Here is a 13278-nt window from a genome sequence, read left to right as displayed (position 1 = left end):
TTTGACATGTGGCCAATATGTCGAGCATGCAACAGAAACAATAACACTTGATTTTTTGTGAGCGAGAAATTCAAACACAGAAAAAACTACAGTACGACGGCAGCCAGATGAAAATAACAGCCCCTTAACCAGTGGGGGAAGAAGTGTTCAGATCCTTTACTTAAGTAAAAGTACAAACAATGTGAAAGTACTCCATTATAAGTAGGAGTCCTGCACAAAAATTCGTAGTTAGGTAAAAGAGCAGAAGTATTATCAGCCTGATGTAGTTAAAGCATTAAAAAGTAGTGGTTTGGTCCCTCTGACTGACATATTATTATATGACATCATTAGATTATTAATACTGAAGCATGCGTGTGTAAACAGCATGTTACTGTTGGAGCTGCTGGAGGTGGAGCTAGTTTCAACAACTTTATATACAGTTAGCTAGTTTAGTCCAGTGGTTCCCAACCTAAGGGTCAGGCCCCTCCAAAGGGTCACCAGATCAATCTGAGGGGTTGTAAGATGATTAATTGAGTTCTGATACACAAATCTGTTATTTGGTGAAAATACTGGATCATTTGAACATTTATTGAAATTAAAATGCGAGAAGTGTAGAGGGAAAAATAACTTTTTGATGGAGGTGTTAACAAACTCATAGGCATCTGAAATGTAACCCAAACTACACACTGATTTTTGTAATACATCAAAAGGCAAAAAGGTTGGAAACCACTGGTTTCATCTTTAACATGTTTTATTTTTAAAATCTTGTTATATTATCAATTGTGTTAAATTTTCATCTGAAAAGTAACTAAAACTGTCAAATATATATGGTACAGTAGAAAGTATAATATTTCCCTCTGAAATATAATGAAGAAGTGTAAAGTAGCAACCAATGGAAATACTCAAGTAAAGTACATGTACCTCAAAACTGCACATAAGCACAGCCCTTGACCAGTTACTTTCCACCACTGGCCTTCACCAGCACCAATTAGTCACAAAAGCACATGTGTCAAATCGTAGCTTTTACCTAATTCAACCTTTCTCCTCATTCACTATTCCCCTGATTCAGGTTAATAAGTGACACACTGATAATGTTAATCTTAAAGGACAAATGCACATGAGCACAGAGTAATAAGAGATATCTCTCATTGTGGGCCAGTTCATTCACTTCTCCCTTTCAACTTTGAGCATATATCAGTATTATAGAACATTTAGAAATATTTGAGAAATCAGGGTTTAATATGTGAAAATCTCATTTTGTTAACAGGAATAGAAATAAAATAATTGGATCAGGCATATTACACATACAGCATAATATCAATCAATCAATCTTTATTTATATAGCACCAAATCACAACAAAAGCTATCTAAAGGCACTTTTCAAATAGAGCAGGTCTAGAGACCATACTCTTTCTCACCAGACTGCCAGAAAAGGAGCATTAATTAATAAATCAAAAGACAAACAAATACAGCATGGCAGTTTCAGTGGTTCTACAGTAATGTATGAGCTCTTTTTAAAAAAGAGCATCCTGAAGATAAGGAGCATCTACAGTATGTATGATATGTGGTTAATACACTTAAATTTACAATGAAATGATTTGCTCAGACTTAGACAGTAAATGATGAAATCGAAAGAGCAAATTATTGAAGAAAAATACATTACCAACAATAAACCAAGCAATGTCTACCCATTTAACTTGCCATCACCTTTCCACTTTAAGCCTCACACCTTTATACAATAACAAATACAGCAATGGTTTTTAATAAAGAGAAAAGTTGGAAAAACAAAATATTTTTTCCATTGTGAATATGTGAACATTATATTTAGTAGCAGATTACAACAGTCAACAAGTATGATATGTCTATGGAGACTGCAATTACACCTGCATTAAGTAGTAAAAATGCAAGCTGGGCTGCCTTTTCATGTACAGTTTATTAGTAAATTTAGGAATAGTAAAGAAAAAAGAAGGGAGGCAGCATTTATGGTAGGCTGAGTCACTTGGACAGACTGACAAATAATTATTGATGAGATGCTTGATTAACACTCTTGATATGAAGAAATGTGGATAATCTGATCACACATAAAGGATATCAGCAATTATGTTCATATGTTGGAATGCAGCCTTTTTTCGTAATCATCGGCTGGTGTGGCCATGGAAGGACATTTGGGACGTCCAGAAGCAGGTAAGAGGTTTTCCCAGTACTCTCGACGAGACCTACAACAAATTTGGTAGGTTTAGGTTTAGTAGGTTATAAACACTTTATTTAGCCCCCTTTGTCATAATAACAGTCACTATGTCACAAAATAAGACATGTACCAACAAGGATGATTTATGACATTACAACTAATGGTCCATCGTGGTCTAATATGCAACTTCCAAAGTGTGATGTGGACACTTGAAACCTCCAGTGCACAAACACCGAGAGGTGAAGTAGGAGACATCCTGTGTCCAACAGTTCAACTGTTGGATTCTGGATTTTTATTGAGGGAGAATTTTAAAAGGGATAAATTGAACTTTTTTTGTCTGAACAGAGTATATTTATATATCTTACACGCGTGTGCAGAGTTTCTGATCAGTCTTACCTAGCTCTGACCCAGGGTTTAGTGTGCATCTCCAGAGCAGCCCCCCAGAGTCCGTGCTTCTCTGAAGCTGGTGGGAGGAACCCCCTCTCTGCAGCCAGCTCTTCAGCCAGAGCTCTGATATGGTAGGGCTCAAATCCACAGCAGCCTCCAATGTAGCGAATTCCAACATCATAGGCCTCTCTGGCATATTTATGAATATCCCAACGGGTCATTGCTCTGGTCTCCATTGCTGAAATGAAGATAAAACATTCAATGCTCTCATCAATCTACACAAAAATACAGTTTGCAAACAACCAAAAGGTAGGAATGCTTAGTGGGGTTATTTGAGCAAAACCATTTAAATTCTGACTTTGTTCAGTGAACTTAGGGAAACATAATATAACATACTTGAACCAGTGAAATTCTATGTATCTAATTTAATATAAAAGAGTTGTGCCTTTCTGCACAAAAGAAATGTAATGTACACATGCTGACCAAAGGGGTACTCAGGAAGGCTGGTGTATCCACCGACGTTACACTCTGGTGTGTGAAAGCCCAGCGGCTGGATCATAAGGTGGGCCTTAAGACCGGCTTTCTCTAGTCCCTCTTTCATCAACTTCACTGTGCGAACGCACGTCAGAGGGTCCAAGTGGCAATTTACTCCGACGATGTCAGCTCCTGTGCATTACCCCACAAATATATTAAGGCATTGCAGCTAAAATTATTCCAACATTTAGCTTGAAGTATCATAACACAGGTCGGTCAGTGTACCAGCTTTGACCAGCTGGACAGCACACTCTCCAGGCGGGACTCCTTGCATGTCTCCGTGAGGGGAGATGCAGAGTGTCGCTCCCACTGCTTTTCTACTGGTCTTCAGCACCTCCACTGCCCACACTGCTTCTTCCACATGATCCACAAACTGTAGGAGAAATGTGCAGTTAATCATTACAAGTTGATTTGAGACCAGATCTGATCTGATCACCTGCTGTACAGTTTTTCCTATTGGAGTGCTGCTCATACCTCCACTATAAAGAAATCAATGTCCTTCTTGAGGAAGTCGTCCATCTGCTTCTTAAAGATGGCTTTGACTTCTGTCTCACTGTGACTCTTCTGATAACAAGGAGTCTTAGACACACACCCAGCGACCAATGCGTCACCCTCATCAGCCACCGCTCTGGCCAGGTTGCATGCTGCCTCATTGATCTGGGCCCCCTGGAACAGAAGATAACAGACTGGAGTAATACCAGAATGATGTGTGGATACTTTTCATCATGACTGGTAAACAGGATGAAGGTGTTATTAATTGATTTATTCTTTTTACTGACAGTGATGTTGGTGACATAGCCACTGATCTCCAGCTTATCCTCACTGCAGTAGAAGGTGAATGTCTGCAGCACGTTGGCTCCTGCTCGTAGGAACTCTCTGTGCAGCTGCCGCACTGACAGTAAGACAATAAGAGATAGAAGCTCGTAAGGACAACAAAAAGAAAACTATATGCATATTAGGGTTGATTCATTTTAACAGGTAACGTACCAGCTTCAGGATGTTCAACAGCAGCCTCAGGTGTCCAGTGTCCCGCTTTCACATAACCCCTTCGCTCTAGCTGCATTACATAACCCCCATCTCCTATTATCACCTCCCCAGCATTCAGACGCTCCAGGATACTCTGAGGGCACACACACACACACACACACACACACACACACACACACACACACACACACACACACACACACACACACACACACAGGCCTATAAGGCTCATGGTTCAGAGGTGTGTCATGTGGACTCTGCTCCAGGTTTGACACGTTTCTTGAAAATCTCTCTCACAATGTTGAGCAATACATTTTGATTGTTGTGTACATAAGAACTTGCAATAAAATATTCTACAATACTATGTGATTGTAACTACCATGTTAGTAGACAGCAAATATAAAAGGTCAAAGCACAGAACATTAACCATCTCTCTTTATTCTGTCACATAATTGTGCGAAAATCAAATTATCCCAAATTAAATTAACTAATAAGTAGCAAATTGTATAGAAAGTATGATAAATATCCACAGCTGACATCTGTTGTTTACGCTCACACTGCATGTGTTTAAGTGAACGACATCTCCAGTTTTCAAAGATTGATAATAGAGACAAGACAAGGCCCACGTTAGTTTTTCTTTGTGACCATACCCTCTTCTTCTTGCTCTCCATTGTAGACAACAACTCCTTGAAGACAGCCTGAAGGGAAAGCTGGCTTCAATGCTCGTTGCAGATGCAGCTGTAACCCTGCACAGAGACTCACGGCAAACTGACTTCACGTTGAAATGACCACGGTAATCTCGCGAGATCACGACAGCCAGTCTTCATCCTGAGCAAAGCAGAACCAGCAGCCTGTGGTAAAGCCAATTCTAAACGCCGGTCAAACTAGCCGCAAATTATTTTGCAGTGCGTGTATATATTAGGCACTACGGTAAGAACATGCATGGCCTCATTTCAAAATACAAACCACCTTCAGGGTAAACTAAGTGATTTCAAAATGTATGTATTCTGCCAAAAATGAATGAATGAGTAAACAAAAGAAATGTCTTAAAAACTAAATACAGAAAAATGAATCAAAGTATAAATAAAATTAATAATTCTGAAAAAATAATAGATCATAAAACTTCACATTGATAATAGACCACCTCAGGGTGTCGCTGTAATGTATAATTCTGATGTACAATTTCAAAAGTAAAGCGCTCTAAAATACCATATCTGAACTATATTTTCGATTCTTTAACATTGATATTAATAAGAAACTTCCGGTTTCCACTCAACAATTTGAATTTACATTGACAGTGCACCATCTCAGGGTGTCACTTAGACAGCATCAGGATATTCTGATGTACAATTTTTTTTGTAATGAAAGCCCTCTATTTCACTATATCTGAGCAGAAGAGTCATAACGTCTTCTCACATATAACTATAGATTTATTTACACCATGTACACATTATTAACAGTACATGAGGAAAGACAATTCATTGTTGAATACAGTTTTCGAAACCTTTCACCTTAAATAGATGAGACATATTATTTATAACAGGAGCTTGGAGTTCCTCATTAGCACAATAAGCTACAGGGACAGTCCTCATGTGGGCTGACCGTCAGGTGTGTTGTCCGGAAACAGTCTTCAACAGCTCAGGCTGAACTTCATTATGCAGGTCAGCTGGAAGCATGAAGCTCATTGGTCTATCAAAGCTCTCAATAAGCCACAAACAGCTGATTCTTTGACTATCAGACAGTCGAGGTCCTCTATCAGATAAAGCTGAATTTTCTGTCTTTTAAGCCACATTTAACAACAACATGGCTGAAGACAGAAAGTAGTTAATGATTTTAAGAAAAACACAATATGGACTTAAGACTGAGTAGTAAAAATATTCTTTTGTGACAACTATTTCAAAATAGAATTTAAATCTTTTAATTAAAGTGTACTCCTGGTAATTCAAAGAAATGTGATCATTGTCGTGTTCCTGTTCTGTTGGCCTCTATCAGCAATTGCCAAATGATGGCAAAACCCACCAACAAACAGAATCTCAAAAAGGAAGCACTTAAAGGCTAGTTTTAATTTGATTGTTACTGAATAGTAGACTGGTCCATTTTTTGGATGACAGTCTCTTGGTTTGATATATTTGCTCCCCCAGACAACATGGACATAAAGAGGTTTTTAAAAAATATATATTTCCTTCAGCTAACAAATAGCCGAGTCCCTTATGGACAGATTCTCTCGATTTTGACAAATAAAAGTCTGACTGGCTCATGTATAAACTGGGTCACAAAATTGACTGATACTCTACTTTTTTAGGAGCAATTTTTGACTACTTTGACTACAGTTGTCCTCTCCACTCTACTCATTGATTAGATAACATAAAAAATTATGTAAAAGAAATTGCAATTACATGCAAACATAAAGAGATGCTCAAGTTTAAATAAACTGAGTGGTTATTACCTGTCAGAGCTCTTTTTGTTAAAGAGAGTAAGTAAGTGGACATAACTAAATGGGACTGGAATGTTTTACAGTATGTGCAGCAGCTGAATATAGTGCGTGTGTTACGTCAGAGAGAGATAAAAGGCTTGATCACAGCCAGACTGTTGGGGGTGCAGGCCGTGTGAGGACAGGTCCTCACTTTCCTGGATTCCTACTGTTTGTATTGTATTGGATTGTGTGTCCCCAAAACCTTTCTCCTTACTTACTCTCACCCTGAGTCAGGTTAATAAGTGACACACTGATTATGTTAATCCAAAGGGACTTCATGAACTTGTGTTCAGAGCACAGAGTGATAAAAGATTTCTCTCAGTGTGGGCCAGTTCATTCACCACTACTTTCAACTTTAAGCATTAAATGATGAAATCCAAAGAGCACATTATTGAAGAAAAATATAATATTACCAACAATAAACTAAGCAATGCCTGCCCATTTAACTTGCCATCACCTCTCCACTTTAAGCCTCACACCTTTATACAATAACAAACACAGCAGTGTTTTTTAACAAAGAGAAAGCATGTAAAAACCAGAGATTTTAAAAATTTTAATATGTGAAAATTATATTTAGTAGCAGATTACAACAGTCAACACATATGATATGTTTATGGAGACTGTAATTACAACTGTATTAAGTAGTAAAAATGCAAGCTGTGCTGCCTTTTCATTTACAGTTTATTAGTAAATTTAGGAATAGCTAAGAAAAAAGAAGGGAGGCAGCAGTTATGGTAGGCTAAGTCACTTGGACATACAAATAATACAGTGAAAAAAACAAGTTTATTGGACACACTGCAAAAAATTACTGATGAGATGCTTGATTAATACTCTTGATATGAAGAAATGTGGATAATCTGATCACACATAGAATAGATCTGATTAAGTTTGTATGTTTTATTGCTGCTGTTTTTCATAATCATTGGCTGGTGTGGCCATGGAAGGACATTTGGGACGTCCAGAAGCAGGCAAGAGGTTTTCCCAGTACTCTCGATGAGCCCTAAGACAAATTTGGTAGGTTTAGGTTTAGTAGGTTATAAACACTTATTTAGCCCCCTTTGTCATAATAACAGTCACTATGTCACAAAATAAGACATGTACCAACAAGGATGATTTATGACATTACAACTAATGGTCCATTGTGGTCTAATATGCAACTTCCAAAGTGTGATGTGGACACTTGTAACCTCCAGTGCACAAACACCGAGAGGTGAAGTAGGAGACATCTTGTGTCCAACATTTAAACTTTTGGATTCTGGATTTTTATTGAGGGAGGAGGAGGATATGTCATTTTAAGAACTTTAAAGGGGATAATTGAACACAACAGAACAGAGTCTGAACAGAGTATATTTATATATCTTACACATGTGTGCAGAGTTTCTGCTCAGTCTTACCTAGCTCTGACCCAGGGTTTAGTGTGCATCTCCAGAGCAGCCCCCCAGAGTCCGTGCTTCTCTGAAGCTGGTGGGAGGAACCCCCTCTCTGCAGCCAGCTCTTCAGCCAGAGCTCTGATATGGTAGGGCTCAAATCCACAGCAGCCTCCAATGTAGCGAATTCCAACATCATAGGCCTCTCTGGCATATTTATGCATGTCCCAACGGGTCATTGCTCTGGTCTCCAGTGCTGAGATTAAGATAAAACATTCAATGCTCTCATGAAACTACACAAAAATACAGTTTGCAAACAACCAAAAGGTAGAAATGCTTAGTGGGGTTATTTGAGCAAAACCATTTAAATTCTGACTTTGTTCAGTGAACTTGGGAAAACATAGTATAACATACTTGAACCAGTGAAATTCTATGCATCTAATTTAATATAAAAGAGTTGTGTCTTTCTGCACAAAAGAAATGTAATGTACACATGCTGACCAAAGGGGAACTCAGGAAGGCTCAAGTATCCACCGAAGTTACACTCTGGTGTGTGAAAGCCCAGCGGCTGGATCATGAGGTGGGCCTTAAGACCAGCTTTCTCTAGTCCCTCTTTCATCAACTTCACTGTGCGAACGCACGTCAGAGGGTCCAAGTGGCAATTTACTCCGACGATGTCAGCTCCTGTGCATGAACACAAATATTATATTTAGGCTTTGCAGCTAACATAAATTCAACATTCAGCTTGAAGTATCATAACACAGGTCGGTCAGTGTACCAGCTTTGACCAGCTGGACAGCGCACTCTCCAGGCGGGACTCCTTGCATGTCTCCGTGAGGGGAGATGCAGAGTGTCGCTCCCACTGCTTTTCTACTGGCCTTCAGCACCTCCACTGCCCACACTGCTTCTTCCACATGATCCACAAACTGTAGGAGAAATGTGCAGTTAATCATTACAAGTTGATTTGAGACCAGATCTGATCTGATCACCTGCTGTACAGTTTTTCCTCTTGGAGTGCTGCTCATACCTCCACTATAAAGAAATCAATGTCCTTCTTGAGGAAGTCGTCCATCTGCTTCTTAAAGATGGCTTTGACTTCTGTCTCACTGTGACTCTTCTGATAACAAGGAGTCATACACACACACCCAGCTACCAATGCGTCACCCTCATCAGCCACCTCTCTGGCCAGGTTGCATGCTGCCTCATTGATCTGGGCCCCCTGGAACAGAAGATAACAGACTGGAGTAATACCAGAATGATGTGTGGATACTTTTCATCATGACTGGTAAACAGGATGAAGGTGTTATTAACTGATTTATTCTTTTTACTGACAGTGATGTTGGTGACATTGCCACTGATCTCCAGCTTATCCTCACTGCAGTAGAAGGTGAATGTCTGCAGCACGTTGGCTCCTGCTCGTAGGAACTCTCTGTGCAGCTGCCGCACTGACAGTAAGACAATAAGAGATAGAAGCTCGTAAGGACAACAATAAGAAAACTATATGCATATTAGGGTTGATTCATTTTAACAGGTAACGTACCAGCTTCAGGATGTTCAACAGCAGCCTCAGGTGTCCAGTGTCCCGCTTTCACATAACCCCGTCGCTCTAGCTGCATTACATAACCCCCATCTCCTATTATCACCTCCCCAGCATTCAGACGCTCCAGGATACTCTGAGGGCACACACACACACACACACACACACACACACACACACACACACACACACACACACACACACACACACACACACACACACACACAAGTTATGTGGCTTGCATTCATGTTTACTCTGCTTCAGGTTTGGCAGATTTCCTGAAAATGTGCTTTGGCAATGTTGAAAGAACATCTCAGTGTAATCAGTAACATCTTCTGTTACAAAATAAAAACAAGTAATTCAAGTAAAACAACATAGCCCACATGGGGGCTCTCTGTTGTGAATAATATTAACTGGACTGTAGTGTACTTAAGAGTCTGTAATAAATATTCTACAATACTATGTGATTGTAACTACCATGTTAGTAGACAGCAAATATGAAAGACAAAAGCACTTAACATGCGTTAATCTCTCTTTATTCTGTCACATAATAATGCTAAAATCAAACGATCCCAAATTAGATTAATTGATGAGTAGCAAATTATAGCAAAAGTGTGATAAATATCCACAGCTGTCACATTGTTGTTTACTTAAACAATTTTTTACTGTCTTCTCATCTGTCTAGAAGCAACATATGCTGTAAGATCTGTTTGCTTTTCACCTTTTCTACCTGAAAATGTCTGTAATTCATATGTTGGATGAACTTCAGAGTGCACATTTTTTCAGTTCAATACCTTATGCAGCTTTTAGCATTCAGGTAATTTGGGCAATTTTAGTTCAAGCTGTTTACAAATTTCAAAGATTAATTAGAGACAAGACAAGGCCCACGAGTTGTTTTTGTGACCATACCCTCTTCTTCTTGCTCTCCATTGTAGATAACAACTCCTTGAAGACAGCCTGAAAAGAAAGCTGGCTTCAATGCTCGTTTGAGATGCTGCTGTAATCCTGCACAGAGACGCACGGCGGGTGGCTGTCTTAACGCTGAAACAACCCCGTTTATCTCACCACATGTAGTCGCAAATGCTGCGTTTTATTTACCCCCGAGGGTTGAAGGGGAGCTGTCCTGACGTCACACCTGGGTTTGACTCTCTGGTTTAGGAGTAAGAACCAGTTTATGCAGGTTATACATTCATGGCAATACCATTTTCGTTGTGTTTTGTGCACACAAACAGTCTAGCAACATGTCCACAGATAGAAGATGCGCAGTCTTCATCCTGGTTCAGCTGTGCAATACTGGCTATAGGCTACTGCGCATCAGCAACAGGCGGTGGTCAAGTGCTAATGTTTTTCAAACTGTTTTTGCCCGAGACAAGCCAAAACCTCAAGACACACCTGTATTCATATCCGTGCAAAATAGCGTCATGTTATCATTCTTATCACTCCTTAAACGCTGGGGGGTTGTGTTTGTGTGTGTATGCATCCTCCATGCAACATGCAAATATTTGTGTTTCATAAGTTTAACTGCTTTAATGCAAAATGCACAAATCATTTTCTTAACAATTAACTGCAGACTTTTTCATTAATAGCTTATTAAATGTAACTGCAGACCTGGAGACTTAAAAAGTGTAATCCCTTATTAATAACTTTTAAGACTGTGACACATTTAACCCTTTATTACTGATTCAATACATCAGTGATTTGGGAATGTCTTTTGATTCAGAAAGGAGGGTTTTTCCACAACCTGGCAACCCACTAATTCTACCTATTCTGCTCATAAATGGTGTATAGATCATTAGTAAATTATTTATTAACAATTCTTAAGCCATTAATCAATTATAAACCCTTTATAAAGAGTGCCACTTCAGGAAGTGGCAACACTTACTAACTTTACTACTTGAAACAGTAATTTCCTGTTATTGTCCACCAAAAAGTTAAACATTGTGACATTGCATAATACGTAATGGGCATTGTCCAAACAGCACTGACACAGCTAGTTTTGACAGACAGGGTTAGGGTGTATTGAAATGTGAGTTTATTATCAGCAGCAACCGGGAATAAATGTTAATTTCTGTTAGTGATGATGATCCCAGGGTTAGGGTTAGGGTTAGACCTCTCCTAGTTTGGCTCCTTTTTCTCATCAGCCAGTGTGCCTCTTCACCTGTCTTGGCTAAACATCTCAGAAACGCCTCAAGCTATTAACGGGGTCCAGCCGGAGGTCTCACATTACACCTATTTTATATTCTTTACATTGTCTCCCCATCAGGTTCAGAATGTATTTTAAGGTTCTTGTAATCACTTACAGAGCCCTGCATTATCAGGCACCTGAATACTTATGTGACCTCCTTCCGTATATACCCAGTAGGTCATTGAGTTCTGCTGAACAGGCCCTACCGGTTGTCCCTCACTCCCCTAAAAACAAATGGTAATTGGGCCTTTGAAGTAGTGGCTCCAACATTGTGGAACTCTCTACCTTTAGTGTTACGATCTGCAGCCTCTGTAGTGGCTTTTAAAAAGCTTATGTCCTCTGTTTGCCTGTGTTTTTGCTTTTCTCTTTTAGGTTTTAATGTAGTTTTTATTGCTCATTGATTGTATGTTTTAGTGCATTTGTTATTGTTTTTTTTGTTTTTTTTTAATGTTTTGCATTTTTTATGGTCTCTTCAAATTGTATCCTGTGAAGCACTTTGTGAATTTTATTTGTGTGAAAGGTGCTATACTAAATTTATTATTATTAGGGCCCAAGTGGCGACTCCAAGTCTCCTGGCGAAAGCCCTATTGAAATTGTAATGTTTATTATTAGGGCCCGAGCGGCGACTGCAAGTCGCCTGGCGAAAGCCCTATTGAAATTGTAATGTTTATTATTAGGGCCCGAGCGGCGACTGCAAGTCGCCTGGCGAAAGCCCTATTGAAATTGTAATGTTTATTAGGGCCCGAGCGGCGACTGCAAGTCGCCTGGCGAAAGCCCTATTGAAATTGTAATGTTTATTAGGGCCCGAGCGGCGACTGCAAGTCGCCTGGCGAAAGCCCTATTGAAATTGTAATGTTTATTAGGGCCCGAGCGGCGACTGCAAGTCGCCTGGCGAAAGCCCTATTGAAATTGTAATGTTTATTATTATTATTATTAGGGCCCGAGCGGCGACCGCAAGTCGCCTGGCGAAAGCGTTATTGAAATTGTAATGTTTATTATTATTATTATTAGGGCCCGAGCGGCGACCGCAAGTCGCCTGGCGAAAGCCCTATTGAAATTGTAATGTTTATTATTATTATTATTAGGGCCCGAGCGGCGACCGCAAGTCGCCTGGCGAAAGCCCTATTGAAATTGTAATGTTTATTAGGGCCCGAGCAGCGACCGCAAGTCGCCTCGCGAAAGCCCTATTGAAATTGTAATGTTTATTAGGGCCCGAGCAGCGACCGCAAGTCGCCTCGCGAAAGCCCTATTGAAATTGTAATGTTTATTAGGGCCCGAGCGGCGACCGCAAGTCGCCTGGCGAAAGCCCTATTGAAATTGTAATGTTTATTATTATTATTATTAGGGCCCGAGCGGCGACCGCAAGTCGGCTGGCGAAAGCCCTATTGAAATTGTAATGTTTATTAGGGCCCGAGCGGCGACCGCAAGTCGCCTGGCGAGAGCCCTATTGAAATTGTAATGTTTATTATTAGGGCCCGAGCGGCGACCGCAAGTCGCCTGGCGAAAGCCCTATTGAAATTGTAATGTTTATTATTATTATTATTAGGGCCCGAGCGGCGACCGCAAGTCGCCTGGCGAAAGCCCTATTGAAATTGTAATGTTTATTAGGGCCCGAGCAGCGACCGCAAGTCGCCTCGCGAA

At 40.0% G+C, this 13278-nt stretch overlaps 2 protein-coding genes across 2 annotated transcripts; both read right to left on the bottom strand.

Annotated features, from left to right (window-relative positions):
* Window positions 1-1113: 1113 nt before the first annotated feature.
* Window positions 1114-4853, bottom strand: LOC133978840 (betaine--homocysteine S-methyltransferase 1-like). The gene is made up of 8 exons (XM_062417178.1): window positions 4726-4853; window positions 4076-4208; window positions 3868-3980; window positions 3563-3754; window positions 3314-3461; window positions 3038-3220; window positions 2564-2792; window positions 1114-2195 (listed from the first exon to the last, which is right to left on the bottom strand). Exons 1-8 carry the CDS (start codon window positions 4744-4746, stop codon window positions 2084-2086), a joined length of 1131 nt encoding a protein of 376 aa, XP_062273162.1. The 5' UTR covers window positions 4747-4853; the 3' UTR covers window positions 1114-2083.
* A 2233-nt stretch (window positions 4854-7086) lies between these two features.
* On the bottom strand, window positions 7087-10573 carry LOC133978839 (betaine--homocysteine S-methyltransferase 1-like). The gene is made up of 8 exons (XM_062417177.1): window positions 10362-10573; window positions 9456-9588; window positions 9248-9360; window positions 8943-9134; window positions 8694-8841; window positions 8417-8599; window positions 7943-8171; window positions 7087-7548 (listed from the first exon to the last, which is right to left on the bottom strand). The coding sequence occupies exons 1-8, from the start codon at window positions 10380-10382 to the stop codon at window positions 7446-7448; spliced, it is 1122 nt and encodes a 373-aa protein (XP_062273161.1). The 5' UTR covers window positions 10383-10573; the 3' UTR covers window positions 7087-7445.
* Between the last annotated feature and the right edge of the window lie 2705 nt (window positions 10574-13278).

Source organism: Scomber scombrus, chromosome 4 (assembly GCF_963691925.1).
Source record: "Scomber scombrus chromosome 4, fScoSco1.1, whole genome shotgun sequence".
NCBI classification, from domain to species: Eukaryota; Metazoa; Chordata; class Actinopteri; order Scombriformes; family Scombridae; genus Scomber; species Scomber scombrus.
The sequence above is the reverse complement of the archived record's forward strand: the minus strand, read 5'-3'. Positions and strand labels throughout refer to the sequence as shown.

Coding starts and splice junctions, on each gene's coding strand:
- LOC133978840 (XM_062417178.1), bottom strand. CDS start 4,746: ATGGAGAGCAAGAAGAAGAGG. Junction 3,221..3,313: donor TGTCCAGCTGGTCAAAGCTG/GTACACTGACCG, acceptor GGTAATGCACAG/GAGCTGACATCGTCGGAGTA. Junction 2,196..2,563: donor AAACCCTGGGTCAGAGCTAG/GTAAGACTGATC, acceptor AATTTGTTGTAG/GTCTCGTCGAGAGTACTGGG.
- LOC133978839 (XM_062417177.1), bottom strand. CDS start 10,382: ATGGAGAGCAAGAAGAAGAGG. Junction 8,842..8,942: donor TTGATTTCTTTATAGTGGAG/GTATGAGCAGCA, acceptor TTTCTCCTACAG/TTTGTGGATCATGTGGAAGA. Junction 8,600..8,693: donor TGTCCAGCTGGTCAAAGCTG/GTACACTGACCG, acceptor GTTCATGCACAG/GAGCTGACATCGTCGGAGTA.